The sequence below is a fragment of the Sapajus apella genome, unplaced genomic scaffold (genome assembly GCF_009761245.1).
Source record: "Sapajus apella isolate SASKATOON/1434 unplaced genomic scaffold, GSC_monkey_1.0 scaffold6, whole genome shotgun sequence".
Classification (NCBI taxonomy): Eukaryota; Metazoa; Chordata; class Mammalia; order Primates; family Cebidae; genus Sapajus; species Sapajus apella.
The window spans coordinates 43,292,770-43,309,831 of record NW_022436946.1 but is presented as its reverse complement, the minus strand read 5'-3'; the positions used below and the strand labels follow the sequence as shown (position 1 = coordinate 43,309,831).

The following is a 17,062-nucleotide window of genomic DNA, read 5'->3' as shown; positions in this document are numbered from 1 at the left end:
CTAGCCCATTTTATACTTTTCCCAAATAATTCTTAGGTGTTTTGTGACAACATGAAAAAAGCCATCAAAAGGTTAATAATTTGGAAAAATAGCTTTTCAACTGATCATACCAAGTATTGGCAAAGATGTGGAATACAGCCCTCACTTTCTACTAGCAGAAATGTAGAATAATAGTATAACCACTTTGGAAAGTCTGGTAAAAAGAGCAAACACGCACCTACCATCTGACCCAGCCATTCCACAACTAGGCATTTACTAAGAGAAATGAAAGCATTATGTCCATATAAAGACTTGCCACATGACTATTCACAATACTTTTATTTGTAACAGCCCCAAACAGGAAACAAACCTAAATATCAACAGGTAAATCAACATGTAAATTGTGGTAAAAACTTAATCACTTTGAATATGTAAAGCTTACTGTAAGTCAATTTAGATCTCAATAAAGCTGTATAAAAGTAGATTTTAAAGTCAAATAGCTAAATTTACACTCTATAACTTCACTGATTCTTTTAGGCAGCTAAAGAAATGATCATTGGACATATAAGGAGTTATGCAAATGAGAGGACTGATGCACATTTCACTGAAAAAAAGGATAATAACAGCTAACAGTTACTGTGATACTGTATTAAAACTTTTTATGTGGATTATCTAATTTAATCCTCACAACACTTGAGGTAAACATTATTATCGCTATTTTACAGATGAAAAAAAATTAAAGCTTAGGGAATGTCTAAAGTTTCGAGTGTCATTCAGCTTGCTAGTCATGGAGCTAGGATTTAAAGCTAATTTGACTCAAGTCCTATCTTTTAACCACTATAGAGTATCACTTCCTCCAAAGACTTACATATTTAAGATAATCATTATATTCAAACATGATTTTACAGTTATTATCCTATATATCCTTTAATAAAAAGAGCTAAAAATGGCACACAAAAAAAGCAGCATTTAGTTATAGCCTACTAAGCCTATTTACAAACAACATTCAATTATCCCTGTCATGGAGCTTTGATACAAGAATGAAATGAAATGATAAGGAAAGAAGCTCCTGAGTAACTATGAAACACTGATGGGAAGCAGGAATTAGAGAGAAAGCGGTTAAATATCATTCCTCATCTTGCTCTAATAAACTTTTTAAAATAAGTCAAATTTATGATTCATATACAGTGAAATGCAGAAATCAAGAGTACAATTAAATGAGTTTTGACAATGAGTAACTGTCAGCCCAAGTCTAGAGCATTTCCATTACCCACAAAAGTTCCTCTGTGCCTTTTGCAGTCAGTTCCCTCATTCCCATCCCAAGAAATCACTAATAACGATGTACAACACCAGATTAGTTTTGCCTGTAATAAAATCTCATATAAACAGAATTGCAGTATTGTGTAATTCAGCATCTTTCACTTAGCATAATACTTTTGAGATTAATTCGTGTTACTGCACATATCAGTAATTAATTCCTTTTTGTTGCTGAGTAGCATGCCATTTAATGAATACACTACAATCTGCTTATCTAAAAACTTGTTAATAGATACTGGGATTGTTTCCAGATATCGGCTATTATTTAAAAAGCTGCTATGAACATAATTCACAAGTCTTTTGTAGAAATATGTCTTCATCTTTCTTGGGTATACAGCTGGAAAAAGAAATGCTGCGTCACAGACTAAGTATATGTTCTAACTTTACTTAAAAACTGCCAAGCTATTTGTTAACATAATGTACGATTTTACACTCCCACTAGCAATGTATGAGAGTTCTGGTTACTCCATGTCCTCAAACTTGGTACTGTCAATATTTTTTATTTTAGTCATTCTAGTGAGTTTAATGCAATGTCTCTTTGTGGTTTTAATTTACATTTCCATGATGACTAAAGATGTTGAGTGTCTTTTCATGTGCTTGTTGGTAAATTCACGTATGTTCTGTGAACTAAGTTTTTTGCACTTGTTTCAAAGCAACTACTAGGGAACAAGTTGAGCATAATGTGGATTTTATGGTTACATATGTAAATATTATTCACAAGAAATGCCAGATACACAGAAAATTTCACCCAGCTAAACTAATCTGCTAGGAACACATACAATGTATACATGTGCACATTTCCAAAATGGACCAGCTACTTCATGTTATCAGCTGTATGCATCCACATCAGGTGCTACAATTACTTGTCCAATTTCAGAAAATCCTCCTTTCACTTCACCTGTCATGATGCAAATCTTCCATGTGCATTTCTGCAAGCAAACTTCGTCTTTGCAGCATGAAATGCCATATTTATTGCCATATTGTATTTCTCATACATATTACCTGTATAAAACTGTGCTATGGTTTGTATTAGGTTCCTGTCTTTTTGTCAGTATAAGTTTTTGGATGTTGTGCCCCTAACCCTTTTCCCCAGAAGTAATTCTTTCCCCCTTCAGTCCTATTGTTTTTATTGCACTGTTTTTAATGGCAAAGTTAAGAACACACACGATGTATTATAGTAATGCCTACAATGAGCAGACATCCTTGCCTTTTTCCTGCTCTCAGGGTGAAACATTCAATAAACCATCATTTAGCATGATTTTAACTATAGCCTTTTTATATATATCCTTTGTCAAACTGAGTAAATTCCCTTCTATTCCTAAGCTTACTATAAGTTTTGATGACAAATGGGTATTAAATTGTCAATAAATGACTTTTTCTATATCCACTGATTTTTCTATTTTATTCTGTGATTTACATTGATTGAGATTTTTTTATTTCAAGAGGGTCTCACTGTGTCACCCAGGCTGGAATGCAGTGGTGCAATCACAGTTCATTGCAGCCTCAATCTCTGGGGTCCAAGCAATCCTTCCAATTGTTTCCTGAGTAGCTGGAACCACAGGTGTGCACCACCACACCCAGCTAATTTTTAAATTTTTTTATAGAGATGAGGTCTGCCTATATTGCCCAGGCTGGCCTTTAGATTTGGGCTCAAGCAATCCTCCTTCCTCAGCCTCCCAAAGTACTGGGATTACAGGCATGAGCCACTGCACCTGGCCTGCAAGGGCTGAGATTTGAATGTTGAATCCATTTTGTATCCCTGGGATGAACTCAACTCAGTCATGGTGTGTATTGTCCTTTTTAATTATTGTGAGATTCAATTTGCTAGTACTTTGTTGAAGGCTCTGGCATCTATGATCATGAAATACACTGGCTTAATATTTTCTTTTAGTGTCTTTAACAGGTTTCAGTATCAGAGTTATTCTGGCCTCTAACACAAGTTGGTGTCTCATTTCTGGAAACGTTTGTAAAGATTGACATTATTTCTTAAATATTTTATTTTATTTCATTTCATTTTTATTTTATTTTTAGAGACAGGGTCTCACTATGTTGCCCAGGCTGGAGTGTAGTAGCTATTTACAGGCACAATCCCACTATTGATCACCATGGGAGTTTTGACCTGCTCCATTTCTAACCTGGGCCGGTTAACCCTTCCTTAGGCAACCTGGTGGTCTCCTGTTCCCATAAAGTAACCATATTCATGCTGAACTTAACGTGGAAACCCAATCAGCATGGCGCACTATAGCCCAGAACTCCTGGGCTCAAGTGATCCTCCTGCCTTAGCCTCCTGAGTAGCTGGGACTACAGGCATGTGCCACCACGCCCAACTAGTTCTTAGACATTTTTTAGACTTCACCAATGAAACTATCTGTGCAAGGTGTTTTACTCTGTGAGGTTAAAATTACAAATCAAATTTATTTATAGATTAAGAAGCTATTCATTTCTGTTATCTCTTACGTCAGTAACTTGTGTTTTTATTGAATTTGTCCATCTGTCAAATTTATTGGCATAAACTTATTTATTCAATTAATATAAATGAATTATATAATGTACACTCTTTTGTATCTTCTTTCACTTAACATGATATTTTCAAGGTTGTAGCATATTATCAGTAATTCATTCCTTTTGATGACCAAATTATACTCCATTGTATGGATATGTACAATATTTTGTTTATTCCTCAGCTGATGGACATTTATTTCCACTTTGTCTATTATGAATAACACTGCTGTAAACATTCACGGGTAAGTTTTTGTGTGGACACAAGTTCTTTCCATATTCTGCATATTAGAATTACATATTCAGTTCTCTTGGGAATATTACTAGAACTGCTGGGTAACATGCAAGTATATCATTTGATGACATGACAAACTGCTTTCCAAAAAGGCTATACCATTTTACATTCTCATCAGCAATGTATGAAGGGTCTAATTAGCCTACACCCTCTCCATCATGTGTTACTGTATTTTTTATTCATTTATTTATTTATTTTTTGAGACAGGGTTGCACTCTGTCACCCAAGCTGGACTAAAGACATGCAATCAGGTCTCACTGCAGCCTCGACCTCCCATGCTCAAGTGATCTTCACATCTCAGACTTCCAAACAGCAGGGACTATAGGCACATGCCACCACACCAGACTTTTTTTTTTTTTTTTTTTTTGTAGAAATGAATTCTCATTATGTTAACCAGGCTGGTCTTGAACTCCTGAGCTCAAGTGATACAACTGCCTCTCCCCACAAAGTGCTGGGATATAGGCGTGAGCCACCATGCCCAGCCTTGTACATCAACTCTTTGATGATAATCCATCCAGAGGGTGTGAAGGTCTTTAAAAAAATTTTTTTTTCTTTTTGCTTTTCCCTAAAAACTAGTTATGCTGAAGATCCATCCTTTCACATGTTTACTGGCCATTTATAACTTATTTACAGAAATGTCTATTCAAATCCTTTCACTAATTTTTAATTGGGTTGTCTCTTTTTATGTTATGTCCATATTCTGTACATTAAACTGTTATTAGATGATTTGCAAATATTTTCTCGCATTCTACAGGCACCCCAGTCTTGATTATTATAGCTTTAACATTGAGGAGTATAACCATTATTTCTTAAAAATATTTCTTCTGGTCTAGGGCCATACCACCCTGAACGCGCCCGATCTCGTCAGATCTCGGAAGCAAAGTAGGGTCAGGCCCGGTTAGTACTTGGATGGGAGACCGCCTGGGAATACCGGGTGCCATAGGTTTTATTAAAAAATAAAAAATAAAAAATTTCTTCTGGGCTGGGTGCAGTGGCTCACGCCTGTAATCCCAGCACTTTGGGAGGCCAAGGCAGGTGGACTGCCTGAGCTCAAGAGTTTGAGACCAGCCTGAGCAACATGGTGAGATCTTGTCTCTACTAAAACACAAAAAATTAGCTGGGTGTAGCGGTGTGCGCCTGTAGTCCCAGCTACTCAAGAGGCTGAGGCAGGAGAACTGCTTGAACCTGGGAGGTGGAGGCTGCAGTGAGCCAAGATCACACCCCTGCACTCCAGCCTGGGTGGAAAGTGAGACTCCATCTCAAAAAACAAACAAAATATTTCTTCTGACCCATTCTCTCTCTCCTCTCCTTGAACTCCAGTTACATGCAGACTGCCTGATATTATCCTAGAGGCTCTGTTTTTTCTCTACACCAATTTCCATCTCTCTTCTCCAAATTGGATAACTTCTATGAATCTGTCTTTGAGTTCAAAGAACCTTACTTCTGCCAACTTTAATTTGCTGTTAAGCCCATGTAGTAAATGCTTCATTTCAGATGTTTTTCTACACAGTTCTACAATTTGTGATTTTTTTTCTTTTAAGTTATTGAATTTATAGTAGTTGATTTAATTCATTTTTCTGGTAGTACCAAGATGTGGGTTCTCTTAGTTCAGTTTCTATTGAGAGTAAATTTTTTTTTTTACTTGATAAGAACCACATTTTCTTGCTTATTTGCAAATCAAGTAATTGTTGATTATATGGTGGACACTGCAAATATGTTGTGAGGATTCTAGATTATACTGACTTCCTTTAAGTTTTGTTCTGGCTGGCAGTTAATTTACTGGCAGCTCTCCTTAATTCTAAAAGGCAGGTCCAGAGCAAGCCTTACTCTACAATAGAGATTGGCAAACTTTCTGTAAAGGATTTGACAGTAAATATTCAACACTGTGCAAGTCATACAATCTCTATTGTAAATACTCGACTAGGCTGTTGTAGCTGCAAAGCAGCCATAGACAATAAGTATATGAATTTCCATGAATGGCTTCATTTCAATGCAACTTTATTTACAGTCATCACTAAATCTGTATTTCATGTAATTTTCACATGTCACAAAATATTTTTTTATTTTTTTCAACCACTTAAAAATGTAAAAACTACCCTTACATCATGGGCCATGCAAGAACACTCAGTGGGCCATATCTGCCAACTCCTGTGCTGATGTATGATCTTTACTCCAAAAATCATGGCCCTTGTGACATCTCAGGTAACTGCCCAGCAGGTAACCAGATGTCTCTCCACTTTGAATGAGCTGGAATCTAGCATTTCCCAGCATCACAACACTTCCAGTATCTTGTTCCACTCTTAATCCTACAAAATCCTCTCTCTACTAGACCTTGCAGAATACCAGCTTTGCATGTGCAACCCAGGCCTCACCTAAGCACCCAGGGAGAACATACACATATACTTTGGCTCCTTCTTCTCTGATACTCCGACTATCAAGTTCCAGCTACTTTGGCAGCCCAGAACTCCAATTTGCGCATCCTCAGCTCAACTGAACTTCTTTGCTCTGCTTGAGCTCCACTTTCTGTACCACTGTCAGGCAATTATTCCAAAGCACATGGGGCTCACGTTGTTTGTTCCCTTTCTAACGTTCAGTGCTAAAAACAGCTCTACTTCTTATTTTTGGTTCTGTTTTCTACCTGTTGATGACTATAGGAAAACTCAAATACCAGTTTCTCTGTCATGGCTAAACACATATGTTAACATCAGTAAATATTAGATGAATAAATGACTAAACAAGCCTTATTTCATAAAGTTCTAAGTGACAGAATATGGCAAAGAATGTGGTGATTAGGTCATGTTATATAGTAAGATTCTGTCTTGCTACCAGACTACCTCTAGACTTTCTTTGTTACCCTGAAGCAAGTAGGCATGTTGGGAAAGTCCACATGACAAGAACTTCACATAGCCTTCAGGTGCTCAGTGCAGCTTATTACTGACAGCCAACAAGAAGACAAGTCCCTCAATCCTACAACCATAGGAAATGAATTCTGCCAGCAAACTGAGTGAGTCTGGAAGTGGATTCTCCCTCAGTCGAGCTTCCAGGTAAGAATGTATCCCAGCCAACACCCTGATGGCACCCTTGTGATAACCTAAGCAGAAGATCCAGGTAAGCTATGCCTAGAATCCTGACCCACAGAAACTATCAGAGAACAAATGCTGTTTTTCAGCTGGTTATAGTAATTTGTCACACAATAACAGATAACTAATACAAAATACTATTGACAGATACTATAAAACAGCTACCAATATTTAGTGCTGGGAAGTGCAGGTGGTGATAGAAGCGAGGGAGAGACCTTGAATTGCACTCAAGAACTTCAAGAAAGAAAAGCTACCATAGACCTATGTCAACAACACACAAGAGAAGAAGGAGGGATATGGTAAATTCCCAAAGAAACACAGCGGCTCTTGGCCTAGCAAGAAAAAACTTGTCCATCAGAAAAGAAGCTTGCTCAGTCACATAAAAATACTCAAGGAACAGTCAGGACCAATGGCAGGGCCTTTTCAAGCACAATAAACAAGACAGTGCTTGCCCACTGTGCTTGAAAGGACAGTCGGTTCAAAAACCTAACGTGCTATCTCTGGCATTTAGCGGAGTTCAGCACATAAGCACTTACCTGAAGGCTGATCTTACTTTACCTAATAAATGTGAGCGCTCTTACCCCTAATCATTGCTGTCAACATTCAAAATTAAAATGTCTCCTCTCCTCGAAACCAAAATGCACCAAATCAGCACCATGTTCCCAAGAGAAAGAAAGAGAAACACCAAGGTTTTATAAGATTTGTTTAGTCTATTAAACAAACTTTAGGATTTGCAGCAGAATTGGGCATTTTAAAGAGCCCACTGTTTTAATCTGACATCATTAAACTTTTGAATCACATTGACTCCCTTTTTAAAAATTCCATGCACTTTTTTCACCATGGACAAAGCAGAGAAAAAAATTTTTCTTAATGTTAAAAAATCTACATACTGGGCCGGGCGTGGTGGCTCACGCCTGTAATCCTAGCACTTTGGGAGGCCAAGGTGGGCGGATCACGAGGTCAAGAGATCGAGACCATCCTGGCCAACATGGTGAAACCCCATCTCAACTAAAAATACAAAAATTAGCCAGGTGTGATGGCACGCACCTGCGGTCCCAGCTACTCAGGAGGCTGAGGCGGAAGAATCGCTTGAACCCAGGAGATGGAGGTTGCAGTGAGCCAAGACTGCACCACTGCATTCCAGCCTGGCGACAGAGCAAGACTCTGTCTTTAAAAAAAAAAAAAATCTACACACTGTAAGCAATCTTTTAATTGCAATGTAGCTTTGCAAGCAGCATGCTTATAGGAATAATCAAAAATAAAAAATAAAAAACAAAAACAAAATACAGAGAAAGAGAAAAGGCAAAGGTGACAAAATGTTAACAAGCAACAAATCCAAGTGAAAGGTATATGAGTGTTCACTGGACCACAATTAATTTTTCTTTTTCTTTTTTTCTTTTTTTTTGAGATGGAGTCTCACTCTGCTGCCCAGGCTGGAGTGCAGCGGTGTGGTCTTGGTTCACTGCAACCTCTACACCCCGGATTCAAGCAATTCTCCTACCTCAGCCTCTCAAGTAGCTGGGATTCAGGCGCCCGCCACCATACCCAGCTAATTTTTATATTTTTAGTGTAGATAGGTTTCACCATGCTGGCCAGGCTGGGCTCAAACTCCTGACCTCAAGTGATCTGCCTGCCTCAGCCTCCCAAAGTGCTGGGATTACAGATGTGAGCCACCACCCTGCTGTGCAATTAACTTTTCTAATATAGGTTTAAGTTTTTCCAATACAAAAAATTGGGGAGACAGAAATGAGATAATTTCCTTGGTAGTCTCACCAAGTTTAGGAATCAAAAATGTCCTTAAAAACTAATGAGAAAAGCCTGAAGGTACCATTTTCATTGTTTCAGTAAATAAAGCAAATATCCAAATCTACATGTTATAGAGCAATTAACACTCTACAATTATATTTCTCTTCCAGAAAACAGAAAATACAAAAATTCTTATAAAAATATTAATTTTCTGATTCGCCCTTAAAAGCCTTTCGTTCTATGGACAATTACCATTACTTTTAGATCTCTGTTGTTCTCTAACTCGTTAATCAACAAGTGGTCTGGTGGAACAATATCATAGCATCATCTATGCACTTGTAAGAAATGCAGAATCTCTGAATCCAACCCAACCCTGCAGAATCAGAAACTGCACCTTAGTAAGAAACACAGGTAACTTGAAAGCACATTAAAGTTTGAAAAATCACTACTGCAGACATTAAAATGCATTTACTATAAACATCATAAACCTATTCAAATCATAAACATCAAAGTCAGTTAAGAATTAGAGGAAATATGTCTGTTTGAAAACTTTTTAACAGTGTTTTTTCCAAGAGTTTAGTCTGAACTACAAAGTAATCCAAATGTGTGTGTGTGGCAGAGGCAAGGAGATCTCTCACAATCTTTAATATTGCACAAAATCTAATCAAAATCTATTAATACCTTTGAAAACAACTGTAAAAGAAATTCTAAGAAGTCTGGTTAAAACACCAACATTATTTGGCATAATCAATACAATACCACAGAAGATAAATGCAGACATATCAAGCGACACAAAATTGTTACTCAATACATCCAATCTGTTGAATGAATGAACTATTTTCTACAACCTTTAAAAACTGCTTCCTCACTAAAAGCATTGCTTTTCTGCCTCAAAATTAACACCCAGTTTCATTATAATCAATCAAGAATCATAAGGCAAGTAAAATAGAGGTAGGACTAAACCAGTCAGTACATGCAATCAAATAAACACCTGAAGATAACCTTTGAGGTAAGCTAGGTCCTTACGCTCCCCTAAATGAGTATATATTAGTATATACTCATTTTTCTATAAAAGTTTTTTTTTTATAAAAAATATCTGGCAATAATTTTTTTCTATTAAAAAAATCTGGGCAATAATTTTCCTATAACAGGCCAGGATCAGAAAGAGTAAGTAAGAACAGCTGAAAGAAACACACAGGTAGCTTGAATAAACTCTAAATGTTCTCTACAATTTCCTTATTAACTATAAGAGTCTTTTTTTTTATTTGATTTCTCTAATAAACTTTTCTACTTGGAAGAAAATGTATGACATACTAAGGATCCCAAAGAGTTTATATTTATGTGGATTATATTACTGATATTTACTACACTAGAAATTAGAGCTGAAACATTTAAAAACATTAATTCAGCCGGGCGCAGCATCTCACGCCTGTAATCCCAGCACTTGGAGGTGTATGCCACCATAGCTGGCTAATTTTATTTATGTATTTCTTTGTTTATCTTTATAGACAGTCTTGCCCTGTCATCCGGGATGAAGTGCAGTTGTCTGATCATAGCTCACTGAAGACTCGAATTCCTGGGCTCAAGTGATCCTCCTGCCTCAGCCTCCCAAGTAGCTAGGACTATAGGGGGACACCACTGTGCCCAGCTAATTTTTAAACTTTTTGTAGAGATGGGGTCTCACTGGTCTCAAACTCCTGGGCTCAAGCAATTTAATCTTCCTTCCTCGACCTCCCAATGTGCCAGGATTGCAGGTGTGAAGTATCGTGCCCATCCAGTTTATCGTAATAATAATGTGGAATCTGAAACATTATCAACGAACATTTTAAATTGTTACATTAAAATCTCTTATTCTAATGTTGCACTTTGAAGGGATTTTTTTGTACACATGAACTTTTAATGGGTGTTTTCACACATGCATAATCTTGTAATATCAAGCACTGGTAATCTGGAAATGTTGACTGATTTACATAGATTTCCAAATGTTGACACTTTTCACTATGTGAAAATTTTAAGATATCAGGTGTTAAAATGACCACCAATCTCTTCAGAAAATTATTTAAGAATAATAAAGCACCGGGCGCAGTGGCTCAAGCCTGTAATCCCAGCACTTTGGGAGGCCGAGGCGGGTGGATCACGAGGTCAAGAGATCAAGACCATCCTGGTCAACATGGTGAAACCCTGTCTCTACTAAAAATACAAAACATTAGCTGGGCATGGTGGCGCGTGCCTGTAATCCCAGCTACTCGGGAGGTTGAGGCAGGAGAATTGCCTGAATCCAGGAGGCGGAGGTTGCGGTGAGCCGATATCGCGCCATTGCACTCCAGCCTGGGTAACGAGAGTGAAACTCCGTCTCAAAAAAAAAATAATAATAATAATAAAGCTTTCAAGTTCACAGTGGCATCATGTTTTCCAAAATTCTAATTTTCACTTAAAAGTTCAAATTTTACCATTGACAACAAATACCATCACTTGTTTTCTCTGCACTGAGAGGTTCACTTTATTCTTTTTCAAGAAAATGTCTGACAAATAACAAAGTCTCAACAACCACAATTTGTCTGTCAATCATTCTTTCAAGTAAAATAATGGTGTTTCACGGAAGTAAGAGACGAGTTCAGCTGGCAACCAAACAATGGCACAACTGCTTTCCCTCAAAACAACCATATTTGGCATGCAACAGAATAGCTTTATGTGTACTTCCCATTCCATCATGCAGGTTACTAAAAAGACATGTACTTAAGATTAAAGGTTATGGGGAGAAAAGCCAGATATAGGTGATGGGGAGGAAGGCAGCAAATCACACTGCCATGTGTGTACCTATGCAACAATCTTGTGTTCTTCACATGTACCCCAAAACCTAAAATGCAATTAAAAAAAAAAGAGTAAAGGTTGTGCTAAGGTGCCCACAGTTTTAACCACCATTGTTTTTGCGTAACAGTGTAAATGTTAACACAATGGGAAGGGGCAGTAACATTTTGATATTATTATATCATGAAAACAGATTTGACCTGATGAATCCATTGAAAGGGTTTCAGGGCCCAGCAAACAGAAAAATCTCCATATTTGTTGAATGAATGAATGAGTGAATAAATAAATAAACAGACAGCTATGATACATTTTCATCTAGATTTCAAAGTATTTGCGTTTATTTTTCACACACACAAAAATCTAATTATTGAAATTATTTTCCAACATTAACAGTAAAGACCTGTTAGGCAATATAGCACCCCCATCCTTAATATGTTTGAAGTAGTTTTATCTCCACACCTCTCTAAACTTAAATTGTTGAATATGCAAGCATTCCTTGTTTTGCCTGTAACACGGTAACTGAAATTCATGCATACCAGAACTATGTGCTCTATCTGTACTATTCTTTGGTAACTAAGGTATTCAGCAACATGGTATTGTGCAAAGCACATTATAAATGTATATGGAAATAAGTTCTAATGACCCACAAACTCAAATTCAGTAAAACAACAAGGAAAAGCATCATATGAAGAATGAATGAGCACCCTTTGGGCAGTAACAATGAATGGACAGCCCTAATGGGAAAGAAACTCAGACACCTAAAAGACTTTTTCAAACTCTACATGCCTCTCTCCAACCCCTCATTGCTATTTGAGAGGGAATCACTATTCGTGATCAACTAACGTAAGTGTTTCCAATCACAAAATCTAAACGGTGTTTGAATTGGGGGTGGGGGACAGAGCAGAAGCAAGGTGGTTTGGGGAATGAGAGACCAGTGCTTCATAAAATATCGAGACAAAATTAGGTCACATTAAATTTAGTTTGGTCTTAAAAACTACAGGAATGAACATTTCTCAAAACAGAGGTAGGTCAAATCATTGGATTTTCATCTCCTAACCCTTTTCTTAATTCAATTGAAATGACCTTAGAATTACATCGACATGAGGGATTTTTGTTCTTTCTAGCTGACTTTAAAAAAATTAACACCAACTTTCAAAACTTTCATAAATTTTATTTTTTATAGAGGCAGGGTCTCCCTATGTTGCCCAGGCTGGTCTCGAGCTCCTGGGCTCACAAGATCCTCCCACCTCAGCCTCCCAAAGTGATAGGATTACAGGCATGAGCCATCGCATCTGGCTCAAAAACTCAAATTTTAAACAGTATATTCAGCTCTAATTAAGAAAAGGAGTTTATACATTAAAAGTTTAAGTGTTTCTGCCAAGAGTCAGGAAAAAATTGAAAAGTATCTTATAGACAAATACTCACTGAAGCTTAGCAACTAAAAGAGTATCATGGGAAAAGCAATAAATAACTTCGCTTAACAAAAAAAAAAAAAAAGAAAGAAACAAAATTCTACTCTATTTACTATGTATCACAAAGGGGATAAAGGGGAAATGCTATTTAAACTATACCTTAAAATGTACTGTGATGTTCCAAGGAAGAGCTGAACTTGATGCAAGAAGATCAAATAGCAAACCAATTGGATAATGCCTAAAAATGAAAGAGTATATTTTGAGAAAATAAACATGTAAAGGTATAACTACAACTCCAAAATAAATTTCCAACACATATTTTAACACCAAATGTCAGGGGCTTTAATCACAAATTACAGGAAAGCTACATTCTATACTGACATGCCTGGGCTAGTATGATATATTTTCCAGGCATCAGGTGGCTTCCTTCTAACCACTTCATTTCCACAGAAACCTCAATATGCACAATGGGATTGTGGGCAAAAGCATTCTTTATCAGCCATGTGCACTGTTATGTCACAGTACTGCTGCAGCTAATTATCATCCCAGTATTCATAAAGGAAAATTGGTTTTTGTAAATTTATTTAAATATGCTTTTTACTTTTAGAACTTAAAATTTTAAAAAACTGTAAGAACCAAGATGAGCACCTAAAAAACATGCAAATAATAAACTATTCTGTGGTTATTACTATTATTATGGCATATAAATTTGCAGTCTTTTACCTATACATACACCTCTAAATATAGATTAGGACTATCCTTTACAAGCTGTACTATAACCTTTTTCACATAATATAATGTCAACATTTTCCTGAGCCATTGAATATTTTTATGAAACCTAACTCTAAATTTAAAAAAATAAATTCTGAAATAAGAGAACATTTCCTAATATAACTATTACTCACAGTGAAGTAAATTACTTAGCAATAAATAAACATGACTAATACAAATGTTGTAGATTTCAATGGACAAACCTTTAGTCATCCTTTAAAAAAATCTAAAGTGAATTAGCTTACTTGGTTAATCAGAATTAAATAATACAGGTTGAGTAGCCCATTTCTAAAATGCTTCAGATCAGAAGTGTTCCAGATTTCAGCTCTTTTTTTTCAATTTTGGGAATATTTACATTATATTCTCACCATTTGAACAACCCAAATCTGGAAATCTGAATGCTAGAATGAGCACTTCCTTTGAGTGTCATGTCAGTGCTCAAAAGCTTTTGGATTTTGTAGTCTTAGATTCTTGATTTCAGATTGTGGGATTTGGGATGCTCAACCTGTACTCACAACAAAGGCAAAAAGAAGACTACTCCTGGTGTCACACATAGTCCTGTCTTTATCTGTATACTATATTAATGAGTTACTCCTAGATTTAAGACCTGCAAAATTTGAAAACACACCAAATGTTTATATATTAAATTGTGTGTGTGTGTGTGTAATTTATTCTTGCTTATGTTTGCCTAATTATGAAAAAGTTATCAGTTTCTACAGATCATGTATTTATTTGGTAGGAATTTGGGGTGAGTCAGGTGCAGTAACTCAAGACTGCAATCCCAAGACTTTGGGAGGCCAAGGTGGGTGGATCTCTTGACCTGAGGTCAGGAGTTCCACACCAGTTCAAGTACTTGAGACTGACATGGTGAAACCCTGTCTCTATCCAAAAATAAAAATAAAATTTAAAAAAATTAGCTGGGCATGGTGGCACACACCCGTAGCCCCAGTTACTCAGGAGGCTGCGGCAGGAGAATTTCTTGAGCCCAGGGGGCAGAGGTTGCAGTGGGCCAAGACTGCACCACTGCACTCCAGCCTGGATAACAGAGTGAGACTTTGTCTCAAGATTTAAAAAAAAAAAAAAATTTACCTGTTGATAAAAATAAAACAGTGGGGGTACTTTTAGTCTTATATGTGTTATATCTCTTCATAATAACCCTGAAATTTCTCTCTAATCAATCCTTACATATGGAGAAAATAATACTGAAGAAAATTCTGGAACCAGGAAAAATTCTGGCCTCAGTCAAAACCTAAAATTAAAATACACACACACACACACACACACACACACACACACACACACACACACAAAGCATTATAGACAAGTTACAGATTCAATCCAATTCTGATCCTTTTCTCTGAAGTATTACAATTGTACAAGCTCTAAATAATGCCTTATACTTTTACAAAACAGACATTTTAATGTCTTCAATTTATTTTTTAGAACATCTCTCTTAGGTATCTGCAATAGGGTTAAAGATGAATATAGGCACTTAATTAAAGTTTGATTTACTTGGATTTCATGAAAAAAGATTTAAAATTTCAAAAGTAACAGAATATTGCTTTCCAAATTCTAAACAGTACTGAGAATACAATTACAAAGAATTCCACCAAGCAAAATAAATAGGCAATCTATTAGATAAGATTCACTAGAGATCACATAAAATGACTAGGAAACCAGTTTTTTACATATTCCCTGACATTAACAAATGTATGAAACACTTCTGTGAATTTGTAAGCAAATTCTAAACCAAATATCATATCTTAAAGCAATCTATAATATAAAAGCAAATAACCTTTTTTTTTCTTTTTTTTTTTCAGACAGGGTCTTACTCTGTAGCCAAGGCTGGAGTGTAGTGGTATGGTCAGAGCTCACTGCAACCTTGACCTCCTGGGTTCAAGTAATCCTCCCACCTCTGCATCCTGAGTGGCTGGGATTATAGGCATGTCCCACTGTGCCTGGCTATTTTATTTTTATAGAGATAGGGTCCTACTGTGCTGCCCAGGCTGGTCTCAAACTTCTGGGCTCAAGCAATCCTCCCACTTTGGCCACTCAAAGTAATGAGATTATAGGTGTGAGCCACTGTGCCCAGCCCAAATAACTTTTAAAGTAAATATCTGGATCAGAATTCAAGTTAAACATAAGACTCAATCATCAATTATTATTTACCCTCAATATTTTAAAAATGAGAAAACTATAAGTTCAGAGAATCTTGAACAAAGTAGATAATAAATAGCTGTTGAACGCATAAATCATCGAAGTCCACAGACTAACCCTAGGTACAACATAAAGATCCAATGGAGCAAATTTTAGGTTCTGAGTTTCTTTTTTCAGCAGTTCTATTTTAATAATTGATACTTCATGACTTTTATTCATTCTTAAAGGTATTCCAAAAAAACAGAAAAAACTCACTAAAAAAAAAAAAAAAGATAAAACTTAACTCCATCTAGTAATTACCATACGGATCCACTGGATCCTTTTATAATTCTAAGATATATTTTAGGGTCTTAATGATCTTATTGTTTCCTATATATTGAAACATTTTACTATTTCATCAGTCTACAACTTATCTGTCATTACTATCTGTCAATTATTCCCAATTATACTATAAAACACTAAAACAGTAACAGTTTGAAAAAACAACGTGATGCCTACAAGGATGATACAAGAATGTACCCTGCTTTCATTTTCTTAGTGTGCTGCCTGAAGTATTGAAACATCTTTCAAGAAAGTGTAAAATAAGAATGCAGGCTGGGCACAGTGGCTTAAGCCTGCAATCCCAGCACTCTGGGAGGCCAAGGCAGGTGGATCACCTAAGATGAGGAATTCGAGACCAGCCTGACCAATATGGTGAAACCCCATCTCTACTAAAAATACAAAAATTACCTGGTCATAGTGGCATGCACTTGTAGTTCCAGCTACTCAGGAGGCTGAGACAAGTGAATTACTTGAACCTAGGAGGTAGAGGTTGCAGTGAGACAAGATTGTGCTACTGCACTCCAGCCTGGGTGACAGAGTGAGACTCTGTCTAAGGGAAAAAAAAAAAAAAAAAAAAAAAAGGATGCAGATCCCATTCTGGAGTCAGCTTTTAGCTATCATTAACAGAGTTGAAAATCCCAAGTTTCTCATTTTCTACCTATAATGGCAGAGAAAAA

At 36.5% G+C, this 17,062-nt stretch overlaps 1 protein-coding gene and 1 non-coding gene across 9 annotated transcripts in view; one reads left to right on the top strand and one right to left on the bottom strand.

Moving 5' to 3' along the window:
• Positions 1 to 17,062, bottom strand: part of ATG5 (autophagy related 5) — a 179,585-nt gene that overhangs the window by 133,230 nt on the left and 29,293 nt on the right. For all 8 annotated transcript variants that reach the window (XR_004267922.1, XR_004267923.1, XM_032275141.1 and 5 more), the window contains one exon: positions 13,296 to 13,374. Coding sequence is in view for 6 of the 8 variants with exons in the window: in XM_032275141.1 (XP_032131032.1) it covers positions 13,296 to 13,374 (79 nt within the window). In the remaining 2 variants the exon portion in view is untranslated. The remainder of the gene's footprint in view (positions 1 to 13,295; positions 13,375 to 17,062) is intronic.
• LOC116549780 lies at positions 4,918 to 5,036 on the top strand. Its single transcript, XR_004268062.1, has one exon. It is a non-coding gene; the product is annotated as a 5S ribosomal RNA (ribosomal RNA).